Source organism: Protobothrops mucrosquamatus, unplaced genomic scaffold, assembly GCF_001527695.2.
Source record: "Protobothrops mucrosquamatus isolate PMUCROS unplaced genomic scaffold, P.Mucros_1.0 scaffold_280, whole genome shotgun sequence".
NCBI classification, from domain to species: domain Eukaryota; kingdom Metazoa; phylum Chordata; class Lepidosauria; order Squamata; family Viperidae; genus Protobothrops; species Protobothrops mucrosquamatus.
In genome coordinates, this window is record NW_015386356.1 from 1,019,200 (window position 1) to 1,033,035 (window position 13,836).

Genomic DNA, 13,836 nt, shown 5'->3' on the forward strand with positions numbered 1-13,836 from the left:
GTTTTTTATTCAGCTTGTTAAACTTCATGACTGATTATTTCTCCCCCTTTTTTATAGCCCAGCACAGCATGTTTCATTATTTGGTGTCAAGGACTTCAAAATGACATAATCACCAAATGAGTACGATTCAGTGCATTGTGCATTGTGGTTAGTAAATTCTACTTTTTTCTTTGAAAAAAAGAAAGGGGGTAGTTCTCTAAATGGTCCAAATAATTATATATTGTGCTTTCACATATAAGGCATTATTCTTTCTTTTTCAGCTAGACACCAAAATGAGAGGGGGATTCAGCACTATGGACTATTTGGTTAGCATTTGTTAAGGCTGTTTGAATAATGTAAATATGCTTTGCACATAAATTGAATTTAATGACATGCACCTTTAAAAAATAAACACAATGAGCTTTCTCTATGAGAGGGGAAAAGGAGTATTTCCCTGCTATTTTCACACCAATCGGACTGTTTACAGCAGTGTTTTCCAATCTTTAAGCTCAAAATCCAAAAACCTTAAAGTTTCCAAGGGTGGTAAGTACTGGTTTCTAGCACAATCTGGCTACCAATTCATAATATTATTCTGCTGATCAAACCAAGCCAGCCCCTGAGAGATGGATGGAAAGGATCCCAGTTCCAGATAAGGATCCATCCTGAAATCATATGAAAAATCTGCACCGCATCTCACAATCAGGAAATGTAATCTGCATCTTTTTGTAAATACATAAGTAATACTGCATAAACATACAGTATCTGATTTTTACTTGTTTTTACAAAGGTAAAGAATAAAAATAAATCATTTGGGTTCTTCTTTGCTGTTTTCTTTTCCTACCCCAGTGATGGCGAACCTTTTAGAGGCCGAGTGCCCAAAAACTGGCCCCACTCCTCCTCCACCCCCTGCCCCGCCCCTGCCCCGTCCCCCCGCCCTGCCCGCCTGCAGGGCCACTCACCGCCTCCAGGGCCCACCGCAGATCGCCCAGGCAGCCCAGCAGCGCCAATGGTGGCCACACCCTCTGCCCGCGCCCCACAGCATCAACTGTGCGTAATGGGGCGTGAGGCAGAGTCTTGTCCACGCTGCCTGGCTGCCATGTCCTTGGCTGCTCTGCTCCACATGGGCCATGCTCGAGGGCGACTCTCCTCCAGGGGGGCTGCTGGTAAGGGGGTCGCGGGGGGAGGCGAGGCTGGGGCATCGGCATGTGTGCCCACAGAGAGGGCTCCGAGTGCCACCTCTGGCACGCGTGCCATAGGTTCGCCACCACTCTCCTACCCTATAGCCCAGGTCTAAGTTGCCTGCTCTCTCATTCCCCATGCAAAGTAAATACTGTACTCAAAGGAAGTTTTGGTAGCATTCTACTCAGAATTGGTTTTTTTTTCCATCCATTCCCAACCACTCCTCTTCCTTACCTATTTGACTAAAAATAGATTTAGAAAGCATACATAAAATTCACATTTATTATAAATAAATAACTCCTCATTTATTATAAATAAATAACTCCTCATAAATAATTCCTCTGTGATCAGAACAAATCAGAGAAATTTTCCTTGTAGCATAAGGCACGCGTAAGAGCACTGGATGCTATTTTTAATACAGTTTTTTCCCCCTTCTAGAAAATGGAATGCCACCATAGGAAACTGCTGCATCTTCTTGCAGTGTTTCTCAACCTTGACAATTTTAAGGCTGTGGAATTCTGGGAGTTGAAGTCCACATGCCTTAAAATTGTAAAGGTTGAGAAAAATTAGAGGTTGTTATTTTTTTCTCATCTTCCTCTTGCTCTTCCGTTTTTCTGTTCTCCCAGAAAGCTCTCCCGAAGGCTATCCAGCCAGTACACCAAGTGGCAAAAGATAGGAAAAAATGCTGGGTACTGTCTCTCCAAGACCTACCGACGGCCAATCTCATGAATGAACCCCGGTAGGCCCATGAACGAGCGAGCGAAGGAATGAATGGAGGGAAAGCCTGGGGGAAAAAAACGAATGGGACCTCGCGCGCTCGCTCCCGCACAGACCCTCCCGCTTACAATTTCGCCGCGAATGGCGGCCCTTGTTCCCGCGAAGAACGCAGAGGGGCACTGTGCCCGCACTGCCCACTCGGACGCAGCTGGAATCCCCTCGCGGCGCACGTGTCTCGGGAAGGGGAGGCCAGACGCCAATGCGGAACGTCACCTGGAGACAACGTGTGTGTGTGTGTGTGTGTTTGGGGAGAGGCACTGAGGTGTGGATGCCGGACGCAAGTGCAGCAGCCAAGCGTCGGGGCGATGAAGGCGGAACGAGGAGGGAGGGGTTGCTATAAAAATAACTCAACGAGGCACATGCACACTTCAGCGAAGCGTCCCCGTCTGAGTAAGGGGACGAGATGAGGCTTTTGGTCTTTTGCTCTTTTGCAAAGGGACGGGGAGACGGAGTAACGCCGCTACCCTCCCACCCCACCCGGCCTCGTGCACATCTAGCGTCTCCTATAAGGAAGGGCAGAGGAAAGGGACGAAGTTCATGGACGTCCGGTGAGCGGCTCCTCGTCTCCTCGGCATGTCAGTCAACGGGAGCGGGCTGAATGGCTCAGGGCCGCAGGACCAGCTCACCTTGGACAGGGCCCCTTGGGTGGCTTCCACCTTGGCCGCGATCCTTATCTTCACCATCGCGGTGGACCTGCTGGGCAACTTGCTGGTGATCCTGTCCGTGTATAGGAACAAGAAGCTGAGGAACGCTGGTGAGAAACGGGAAGCCGAAGGAGGGTGGCAAGAAAGTTGCAAACCAACCCAGCCGCGCTCCGGACGGGACTCCGGGGGAGAGGAGTGGAAATCGGGAGGGTTGAGGGGGCCGACGGTCACTCCGGCCCGGGACAATATTCCCCTGCGAGTCATAAAGGCGTTTCTTCTGACTGCTAGGCGACCGATCATTTTTTCTCCCCCTCTCCCAGAAAGCGGTTGCTTACCCCCTAGCGCCCTCCCTCTTTAATCTGTCGGGCACTCCTGTTCAACTAGGGCAGGCAGGGGTAGTCAACCTGTGCTGGCTCAGGAATTCTGGGAGTTGAAGTCCACGAGTCATAAAAGAGCCAAGGTTGACTACCCCTGAACTAGGGTCCATCCAGCCGCCCGCTTTTTATTCTCCGGACTCTGCCGGGTGGCTGCGAGGCAGGTTCTGTAGCTCAAGCTAGGCTTCCCCGGAAGTTTGGGGGTGGCACCCTTCCTATGACCTGCCCATAGGATGAACCCACCTCGTGTATCCCCTCTTTTCTTCTATGGACTTTAAGTGCTCAAGTTTTCCATGGGTTTGCAGGTTGCCCTCGCTGTTATTCCCGAGCCCCGTACTATGCAAAGCATCAGCTTCAGAATGGGTGACAAAAAACAAGAGGCTGAAATGTGTTTTTTTTCCCCTCCACTTCAGATGGGAGGGTAAATGAGATTTTTTTAAGCAGAAACCAGGTTTTAGGCTGTTATATAAAACTCCATGCTCAGTGTAATTGGTAAGATCCAGTCCCAGTTGGAGTCACGCAGTCCAGCAAGAGAGAGAGGCAATAAAATTCTCTCTTAGATGAATAAATGGAAAGAGAGATGGTCAATTAAACCATACTCTGTGTAATTTAATCCAGAGTAAGAAATAGTGGTTATTTGTACAAAGTGAACTTGTTGTTTCCTTGCCTGTTTGCGGTGCAGCCAATTCAATGCTAACCCATTTTTTTGGCCTTTCCTCTGGCTATTTAATTCATTGGGAGATTGTCAGGCAGCTAAACAAAGGTTTACTTCTTCCTGTGTGGGTGTATTTAAAGAAGAGAATCTCTTAAGAAAATCTGCCTTCTTTGATGCTTGATCTAATAAAGCAAGGTCCTTTCCTTATTCGCTTTATCAAGTCGGTGCACACATATTCTAAATCTAGTCAAATAGTTGAACTACAACCAATCTGGGGTATAGCATATTTAGATATTTCTAAAAGGAGTTTCTTATAAAAAGAAAGTGCATAAAGCAAAGGAATTAACTCAGTGGTTCTCAACCTTTTTAATGCCGTGACCCCCCAACCGGTCGTAAGTCGAGGACTAAACCGGTCGTAAGTCAAGGACTAAACCGGTCGTAAGTCAAGGACTAAACCGGTCGTAAGTCGAGGACTAAACCGGTCGTAAGTCGAGGACTTTCCCTGCCCGGGAGCGCCACGCATGTGTGGTTCCGCCCCCTGCGCCGGCCGAGGCGTAGCTGGCAAGCGGCAGAGACGGAGCAGGCCGACCACCAGCTGGCCCAGCCCAAGGGAGGTAAGGCACCCGCCGGAAAAGGGGAAAAAAATGGCAGACAAAAAAATGGCGGACAGCCTTGCTTGGCGACCCCCGTGAAATGGTCGATCAACCCCAAATGGGGTCGCCACCCATAGGTTGAGAACCGCTGAATTAACTAATTGAAATCCCATTTTATTTTTTTAACAAATTAGTCATAGGTATATACAAAATCATCAAATTTTGATGAAACAGAATGTATTTAATGGTATTGGATGAGATGAATGCTATTGTTGCTTTCCATTGTAATATCCATTCTTCTATTGTCACTTCTTCTGACACAGATTCACAGATTGATTGCTTGATTCAACTGGCACAATATACTAAGACAAACATTATCATTTGGTTTCTAAACTGGGTTTTTTTTCATCCGGATTTTTCTCCAATTATTATGCAATTATTATTTTTATTTTTGTAACAAATAAACTGATACAGGAAAATAATAATTAGTTCTTAGCCCAAATATAGAAACAGGAAAAAAATTAAAAATCTTAAATATGTAAGTGTGATTAAATTATTATTCACAGCAATCTGTTCCACTCCTTCTGTAAATATTTGCTATAAATATAAAACAGCATTAATCCCTTCTCCAAATCTCAATTTTTAACTTTCAAGGCACAATTCATCATTGAAATATAAATATTCAGAGTCACTAATTACTGCTTGTTTTAATTTATCTCATTATTATAAGGACAATGTGGGTAAGGAAGAATTCAAAGTTGGGAAATGATATTCCCAGGATGTCTGTCCTATAATGGGAAATATTTCCAAAGTATTACCAAACCCAAACTGCTCTTAGCCAAACAAGAAGATGGTTAATCAAATTCAATAATGTTGAGAATGAATGAGTGAGCTATATGAGATATAGAAAATCATTGTTATACAAATTTTACTGAAGTAAATATAAATAAAACCATGAGTCCTTCATAATCAGAAAGCAGCCTTGGAAACATTCACTTCTGATCTTTTCCCTCTTGTACAAATTTTCTCTTTTCACAGATACTCTTAGCGGATAGTTTAGAACTGGATTTGTATCAATCCAAAATCCTGATTAACTTTAATGTATTTATTACTTTCCAAAACTACTCCCAACTTCATTTGAAAGTTTATATCAGATATGATTTAACCATAGTTAAAGTTGAGGAGGAGGAGGAGGAGGAGGAGGAGAATACTCCCTGGAGAGGTTAAGGCCAGTCTTTAATTTGTGAATGATAACTGTCAAAGAATAAGCATAACATCTGTACCAAGGCTTCATAAATAGTAGGAATGGGAACATGAGTCCAAACATACCAGGAGTACACAAAAGATTCAAAGAAGATGCTTCATGTTGCTCTTTGAATCATTAAAGCAGCCACATTTTTTTCCCAAGGCTTAGGTGGATACATTGAAAGCTATTCCAGTTGTCTCTGGATGCCTTATGAAGTTTACCTTTTAACTGTTTTGTACAGCCCTGACGTGAATCCTACAATTAGTAGGAATACATGGTAAACGGTCATTGATGGATACCACTTTAGATCTTAAGTGATACGTCTTCTTTTAAAATGCTTTCATATCTATTTGCTTCAAACATCACTCCACCTTGTCTAGTGTAAATATGAGCTGCATCATATGATTCTGCTGATTGCAGGGCTTGGCTTTAAGGTAATTCTAATCAACTGTTTAAGACCTAATAAGGAAATTGAGTCTATATTTGGAATTACAGACAGATCCTGCTGACTGGCATTTGCAGAACTGATTTTTTTTCTGAAGCAAATATGAAATTTTGAACAGCAGTTTAATTAATTAATGAAGGGCCCTTTTTTACATAAATATTTGTTGAAAAACAAAAGGCCAGATACTAGATTTTAATCTACTTCAGAAAATCAAATTGTCATTTTTTACCCTCATTGTTTTTGGTGCCCTATTTTTGAACTGAAGTAGATTTCAAATTTTATATTGCTTCCAATGTAATAAAAATACATTGATTGTTGCCTTAAATTTTGAAGTAAAAAGTCCTTGTCATTATTGCAGATGTCTTTTGGAGCAAAAATGGAGGAGATATCTGAACCATCAGAAGGACATTTTCACTTTTAGAAGACCAGCTACTTACATGCAAACTCAGGATCTCATGAGAAGAGAGTGAACATTTGTATTTCAGAATTGCCTTACATCAGGTAGCGTGAAGGGTAAGCAAATTGCATACACGGAGGGGGATGGGAGTTAGCCACCTTAGACTGCAATTCCTACATCTGTTTACAAGGAAGTAAGTCCCCTTGTATTTAAGTGGGACTTACATTTCTGTAGATGTGCATAGAATTGCATCTTAAATTTCTCTGCAGGCGGAGAATAAAAAACTTCAAAAATGTTTTTGCCATTCTTTGTGAAATTTGTATCATAATCGTTTATTTGCTCTATTAATCAAATTCATATGGCTGACCATCTCATGGAAAGTGACTCTGGGAGGTGTTCAACAATTACAAAACCTACTAAATATTAAAGTACTATTTCCTGATATTTATATGAAAAGAGGCTATGCTTCCTTATTTTTATCAAATCTTCCTAACCTACATGTCCTTCTGTATTTCATTTCCGGTGTTCCCAGTCAAGCCCTGCTGACTGGGAATTTTGAAGTGGTAGAGCTGCCATATCTGAAAACTATTGAATTAGGAAAAGATTTTCCATCAATTTTTGAAACTGACATCTGAGAACTGGATGAAATAGGATATTTATTTATATTATGGAGCCCTTTCTTTCTGACTCTCTTCTCCAGTCACCCACAAATAGTAATGCAAGAGTCTGAGAATGATCACAACTAGTGAGCTAAATAATCATTGGGGGAAAAAGATAAGCATCCTGAATTACGTATTTTTGAAATAACCTGCCAAACTAATACTTTAAGTGTCTGTATATTTCTCTTATTTCTTAAGCCATTTCAACTTTAGGAAAAAGCAAATACTGAGGTACATGTATTTTGGGTTGAAATACATATGTCTTCACTATTAAAACATTTGTCATGCTACTTAAGCGCCTTTTTGTAGGGAAAGTTTGGCAAAACTACCAGTGGTCCTGTAAACTGCTTTTTGAGAACTGTCTTTGTAAGCAGAATTTAATGGTATCAATTTTTAACAAATTTGCTCAAAAATAATTCTAAGCAAAACACTAAAAGAACCTGTGACTTCTGTTTTCCACTGTTGCTGGAAGAATGATATTTGCCTCGACATTTTTATTATTATTTTGTTTATTTAACAACTGGGAAATTTGCATCCCTAAGAATGAGTCTTCATTAATTTTCAGTCCATATTCTTTTTTTTTCCCAGGGGAGGGTTTTATGTTCTGTGGCTATGATATATTGTAATGAGCTGTTTATATTTATTACTACATATACAGAAACTGGTGGTTCAGTTCCTTCTTTATCACAAACTTCCAGCTAACTCAACCCCAGCTTCCCATCTATGGAATATTGGGTGTCCTGATACTTTTCCAACCTTTCCCAATCACAACTGGAAAAAGAACAATTTCCCCATTGATCCCACAAATTAGGAACAGAAAGCCAGATTTGCAGATTGAGACTATGTTAATAGTTTTGTAATCCTGAATGTCTACCTATATTATTTTCTTTATATATTAAGAGAGATCAAATAGCTTTCAATACATGTGCCCAAGTAGTTTCCTGTCTATTTTAGCAGCAGTGAATTTTTATCCATTGGGATAAAAGATGTAATTTCATTTACAGTTTTCATTATATAAACATACTCAATTTCCTCTAATATATGCTAATTAACTTTAATTTTCAAAATAATTTATGTAATTTACCTTTACGTTTATCTTCGTTTAGTGGATTTTCAAGATCTAGATTTTGTAATTTATCCCAATATAAGGTTTCCTTTTAAAGGAATCTGAAGACTTTTCTATATATTTTTTTAAAAAAACATTTTGTCTTGCATTTCCCACAAATACTTTCTGTGTGACTGTGGATATTTCAGCATCAAAAGATTGTTATGGTGTTATCCAACTTGATGGTTTTCACAAGTTTATTTTCATGAAAAAGTTGAGTTATTTTTAATGTATGTATATATGTAGAGGCAGATTTGGGAATATTTTTCTGAAAACATCTACTGAATGAAACATAATGAAACACTGATCTATAGAAATCAATGTTTTTAAGTAATAATAACAATCTTACATAGTTTTTATAGTGCCCTCAAATAATTAACCAATAGTGTCTGACTTGCATTAATTACCTAGAGCAGGGGAGTCAAACTTCCGGCCCGCAGGCCAGACGTGTCATACAGAAGCCGCGCCCACCCCATTGCCAGCAATGGCAAAACCGTCCTGATATGTTGCACAAAGTCATATGACATCGCGAGTTTGACATGTCTGACCTAGAGTATCTACCATTTTTGAGACTCTGTGTGTGTTTTTTTATTCTGTTCTAGACAGGAAACTTGCTCTATTTCAGTCTGGAACAGATAGATAACTCAGAGGAACAAACAGAAAATATTGCTTTATTCTGGGAATCCTAAACAATGACTTACAGTTTGTAGAGGTGCATCCAAAATAGGTTTCTGCAATTTGATTGTTCCACAGGTAAATTGACATTAGATTTTCCCCTCTTCTCCCAAGCGTCACATGGTGGGGTGATTGTGGAGTCTCCAGCTGTGTGGCTGCATGTGATGGCCAAAGAACAAAGCACTAACCCCAGGCTAGTGTCCAGGGATGCCCTTTTGAAGCTCCGCCCCTGACCCTAACTCCTCCCCCTGACCTGTTACATAGGGATACATAGAGTTATACAAGGTACATGGATCTATGATGATCCAGAATACTCCCCGCTTGGAAATTTATATTTCCACTACTTACTAACTGAATATGAAAAAAAAAATAGCATTAAAGTATACAGTACTCAATGTTGACTAACTTGTGACTACATAGGTAAAAAACTTGGTATCAAAACATGCATAACTATTGGTAAATATAAAGCATGCACAATTATGCAAAAAATAAGCAAGTGTTACATCAAACAATGCATAAACACAATACATCATTTGAGGTTTTATCTTCTGGTTCAGTCTTCATCAGCTACGGTGCCAAATCGGAGATCAGCCTGGTACAAGTGTCTTGGAGTCACGACCTGACTCACGTGGCTTCACGATCTGAAAGTCAGCTTGGCAAAGTGGTTCATCAGCTGGGTGGGCCCGGTGTGCAAGTCCCATGGGCCAATAATTCTGGTATGCGTTCTTGTCTCCAAGTGAGACAAGGTCTTCTTTCTGTAAAGGAAACTGGAACCAAATCTGAAACAGAAAAACTGGAACCCAAAGCTTCTCAGGAACAAAGGGAACTGGATTCACAGGATACTCAGGAACTGAAGAGCCTGGAAAACAGGAACAGCTGGATCTGGAAACACAGGAACAGCTGGATACTCAGGAACGTCTGGAAACTCAGGAACAGCTGGAACTGAAGGATCAGGAACAACAGCTGGAACTGAAGGATCAGGAACAACAGCTGGAACTGAAGGATCAGGAACAACAGCAGCTGCAGAAGACTCAGGATACTCAGGAACCGAGGTATCTGGAATCACCGATGGAGCATTGAAGATGGCTGCTACTGTTGTCATCAGGGTAGTGAGGACTTCATGTGTGGGTGTGGGTGTCTTTAACGACATAGAGTCCATGATTTTGCGGGGTGCACCAATCATGTGCTCCCACGCTTCGCCTATGCGCGCTTCACCCATGTGAGATGTATGGGGAAGGCAATTTTTGGCCGTCAGGCATTTGTCAATCACTGGGTCATGGCAAATGTCTTCAATAGTCTTTAAGTCCTTGCAGACTCCTATAAAGTTCATTCTTAGGATGCTAAGACAAGTGATCAAGATGATCAGAACTATGCCTAATCTCAGGTGCTTCCGCTTAGTCAGGGGTTTGAAGCGGATTGGTTGATGTTTACTGGGTGCCTGAAGTTGAAGGTTGGCGTGTTGATCCGTTTGTCTATTTGAACAGACCAAGAACTCAGGACTTTCTAGCCAGGTCAATTCTGTTAACTGTGTGGCAAGGTTGGGCCACTTCACTTGGCTCACAAAGTTGTTACCTGTTGGCACATGTTGCCATTGTTCAGGGCTCAAAGATGTTTCAACTCTCTTCATTCTATTGCCTACATAAACGTAGAAATGTCTGCTTTGTTTGTAGATGTAGCTTGACATCTCCTTACTGTCTGCGTAGAAGGTGGTAGACAGTAGTTCAAGGCGCAGCGTCTTCGCTGTCAAGTTGGTGAGCTTTGCGGCCAACGCGGTACCACATAGTACTAACCTTGGTACGGTGTGGCCTTCATGTAGTGTTAGTCTCGCTTTTCCAAAGAAGACACCGAGACTGCAGCTCTCCCCGCTGTAGACTCTGATGTATCTTATGGTTGCAGACAAAATGACGTAAGTGTGGCTCTCCCCGCTGTAGACTGTGACGCATCTTAAGACTGCGTTTGCCTTTGTTGACACATCTAAGGAAGCATACAATTCTTTCTTTTGCACTGTGGCGGGTGAGCTGGAAACATACGTGCACTGCACTTGCATACTCTTGGGACATCTTGGAAGTAAACTCCATGACTCCTGGTCTTGTAGACGTTGTTTGTCTTGTTTGTCCTCTATGGACAAGGCTAAGTTGTCGTGATTTTTGCTTGTCTGGAACACTGTTGCTTCCAAAGCAGGTTTGGTTGTCACAAGCGCGCAGTGTTCTAGGTGTGGTTTTAGGTGAGGTGCTGTTCCGTTGCTGGGAATGGAGGTGTTTGATATGCTCACCTGGGTTGGGGTTAGCGGTTGCTCAATGCAAACTGTCCCTCCTATGGCCCATCCGAGTTCCGTCTTAATGGCTACTGGGGTTCCTGGTGGACCTTTGATTCTCTCATCGGAGCCAATGGACTCTGGGGCGTCTCTTCCCACCATGAGTAGGATTTTAGCTAGGGTCGCCCAGATGGGCTGCGAAGATGTTGTTCACTGTGACTACGGATTTTGGGCCTAGCCAGGCTGTCAGCTGGACAAGTTCTTCCTCAGGCCCAACCCCTTCCTGCTCGATGGCGTGCTTGAAAATGTGCTTCCACATTAAGTAGTCTTTTCCAGGTTTGTCAGAGAATCTTCGTACTCCTTTGGCTGCCAAGTCCACCCTTCTTCCACAGCACATTGGGGAATGCATTGCAGCCGTGTGTGGGTTGTAGCTTGGTGGAGGTGGTGCAGCGCTTCTTGGAGCGGGGGCGTGTGCCATGGCTGGCTGGTAACCTCCTTCGGCATATTGTTGGCTGAGGGTGGTTTGCCATTTGACATGCGAGGAACCTTGTTGACTTGGTCTGAACTCCTCTGCTCTGGCGTTGAGCTGAGGGAATCCAAATCCCTGCGTACTTACTTGTTGGAGGGTCTCTCGTCTTTCTGGTGGAGCCGGTCTGGGGGTAGTTCCCCAGAAGGCCGCTTCCTGTCATCTTAATATTGACTCTTTTTGGGCTAGCTCATCTCGGAGCTGTTGCACTTCCTGCTGTGTAACCATTGCCGCTGATGATGGACCCATCCGGTTGGCGTCAAAGATATGGTTCGGCGGGTCAATGGGGCAGCAACGATAGGAAGATCTCGTTGCTCTGCCCGCTGTGGAGCCGTTGCCGCTGCTGGTGGACCCATCCGATTGCCATTGGTGGTGTGGTTCGGTGGGTTCAATGGGGCAGCTACGATAGGAATGCTTCCTGGCGCTCCCCGCTGTGTATCCGTTGCCGCTGCTGGTGGACCCATCCGGTTGACTTCAGTGGTGTGGTTTGATGGAGCAGCAGCAATGGGAAGATCTCGTGGCCTGGTTGTCGCGACATCAACTCTGTGACTGACTGGCACATCTGGCCGTTGAGATTCTTCAGTTCGTCTACTCAGTCTCGGGGGGCTTGTGGTTGTTTGCTGTGTCACCTGTTCACGTTGCAACGCACTTTGGTTGTCCACGTAGGCCTGTACTCTGCTACGTCGTTCTTCGTTCTCCAGTTGTTCCCTATGGGACAAGAAGGTGGGCTCCTGGAGTGTTCTCCGAAGGCCTTGTGCCCTTGCCACTTTGTCCGCCACGTCTCGTTGGCTTCTTATGGACTCAAGCTCATCTTGAGTGGCCTTCATTTTGGCCTTCCTTATATCTGCCTCAGCTTCTGCTTCAGCCTCTGCTTCAGCTTCTCTTTTAGCTGCTTCCGCGTCTGCATCAGCCTTCATTTTAGCTGCTTCCGCTTCTGCATCAGCCTTCATTTTAGCTGCTTCCGCCTCTCTTTTGACCGCTTCTGCGTCTGCATCAGCCTTCATTTTAGCTGCTTCCGCGTCTGCATCAGCCTTCATTTTAGCTGCTTCCGCCTCTCTTTTGACCGCTTCCGCGTCTGCATCAGCCTTTCTTTTAGCTGCGTCGGCCTTTCTTTTGGCTTTCATTCGAGCTTCTTCTATTTCCATCGCCTGCAATTCCTTCTTCTTCAGCTGCTCTTCTTGTGCCACGCGAAAAACAGCTTCAGCAGCGTTAGCATCTCTGATGGCTTGCTCTTCTTGTGAAATTCGGGAAGTTCGGCTGTGGCGAGAAGATGCTTTCGAATTGTGGGAGGCACCTGTGAGGTGAGATTGTTGTGACACGCTGGAATGTGCCCTGGATATGTGGCGAAAGGATGAGGCCCTTCCAGACGCATGGGATGGAGCCACGTGCGACCGTTGGGACGGTGCGTGTGAACGGCGGGAAAGTTCAGACTCTGCCCTGTCAACCGGTCTGTCTCTCAGGCGGGGCTCGCATTCTGGAGGGCGTCGTGGGCTCTCTAGAAGCTTCTTGCGTTCCTCGTTCAGTAACCGAAGACTTTGCATGTCGTGGTCGACTTCTGAGTCTCTTAATTGCTGCTGGGTGTCCTTGAGTTGCCGTTCGGAGTCCATCCATTGTGTGAAGGCGTCTTCCTTATCTCCTTCCAGTGCGTGAGCACATTCGGGGAAGAGATCCTTTTTTTGCTCTTGGTGGAGTTTGTGCCATCTCTCCCAGCATCTTTCATGGCGCTTGTACACGGTGTGCCATTTCTCCAACAGGTTTGCATGCATGGCTTCAGTTGGCTTTCTTTGTTGTCTCATATCATAGTGACTCTGAGACGTCTTTGGTCTTACTGAGGCTTGAGCTTCAGCTTCTGTGTACAGGTCAAGGGTGGCTGTTTGCGGCGCTTCTCCTTGGCCGTCTGGTTGGGGTGTCCCCACTAGGCTGGTTGGTTGAACCCCTTCATCTAGATCAATGAGACACTCCGCCATGGTTAGGATAGGTTCGGTGTTCTTCTCCGCTATTTTGAAGCGAATTTGAAGAACTTCCCTCTTTGACCACTAGGGGTCGCTACTTGCAGATCAGCTTCCGAGGTGCTGTCTGTGGGTGGGGGTGTCTGGGAGCGTTCTCCTGTGGTTCCTAGCTAATTAGAAGGAAATTGGATGAACTTCACTTTTTGACCACTAGGGGTCGCTATCTGCGTATCAGCTACCGGGGTGATCTTCTTTCGAGGTACACCCTTTGTCCACTAGAGGGCTTTCTCTGGGCGTGATTAAAGGCTCGCGTGTAGCTCCTCCTTTAACCACTAGGGGACGTCTGAAGAGAGGTCAGCCAAATTCTTCCTATTACCAC

The 13,836-nt window shown here is 44.1% G+C and overlaps 1 protein-coding gene across 1 annotated transcript in view; it reads left to right on the plus strand.

The window, feature by feature from the left end:
* Nucleotides 1–2,508: 2,508 nt before the first annotated feature.
* MTNR1A (melatonin receptor 1A) overlaps nucleotides 2,509–13,836 on the plus strand; it is a 13,429-nt gene continuing 2,101 nt past the window's right edge. Inside the window, exon 1 of the mRNA XM_015831814.1 lies at nucleotides 2,509–2,689. Within this exon, the coding sequence (XP_015687300.1) occupies nucleotides 2,509–2,689 (181 nt within the window). The remainder of the gene's footprint in view (nucleotides 2,690–13,836) is intronic.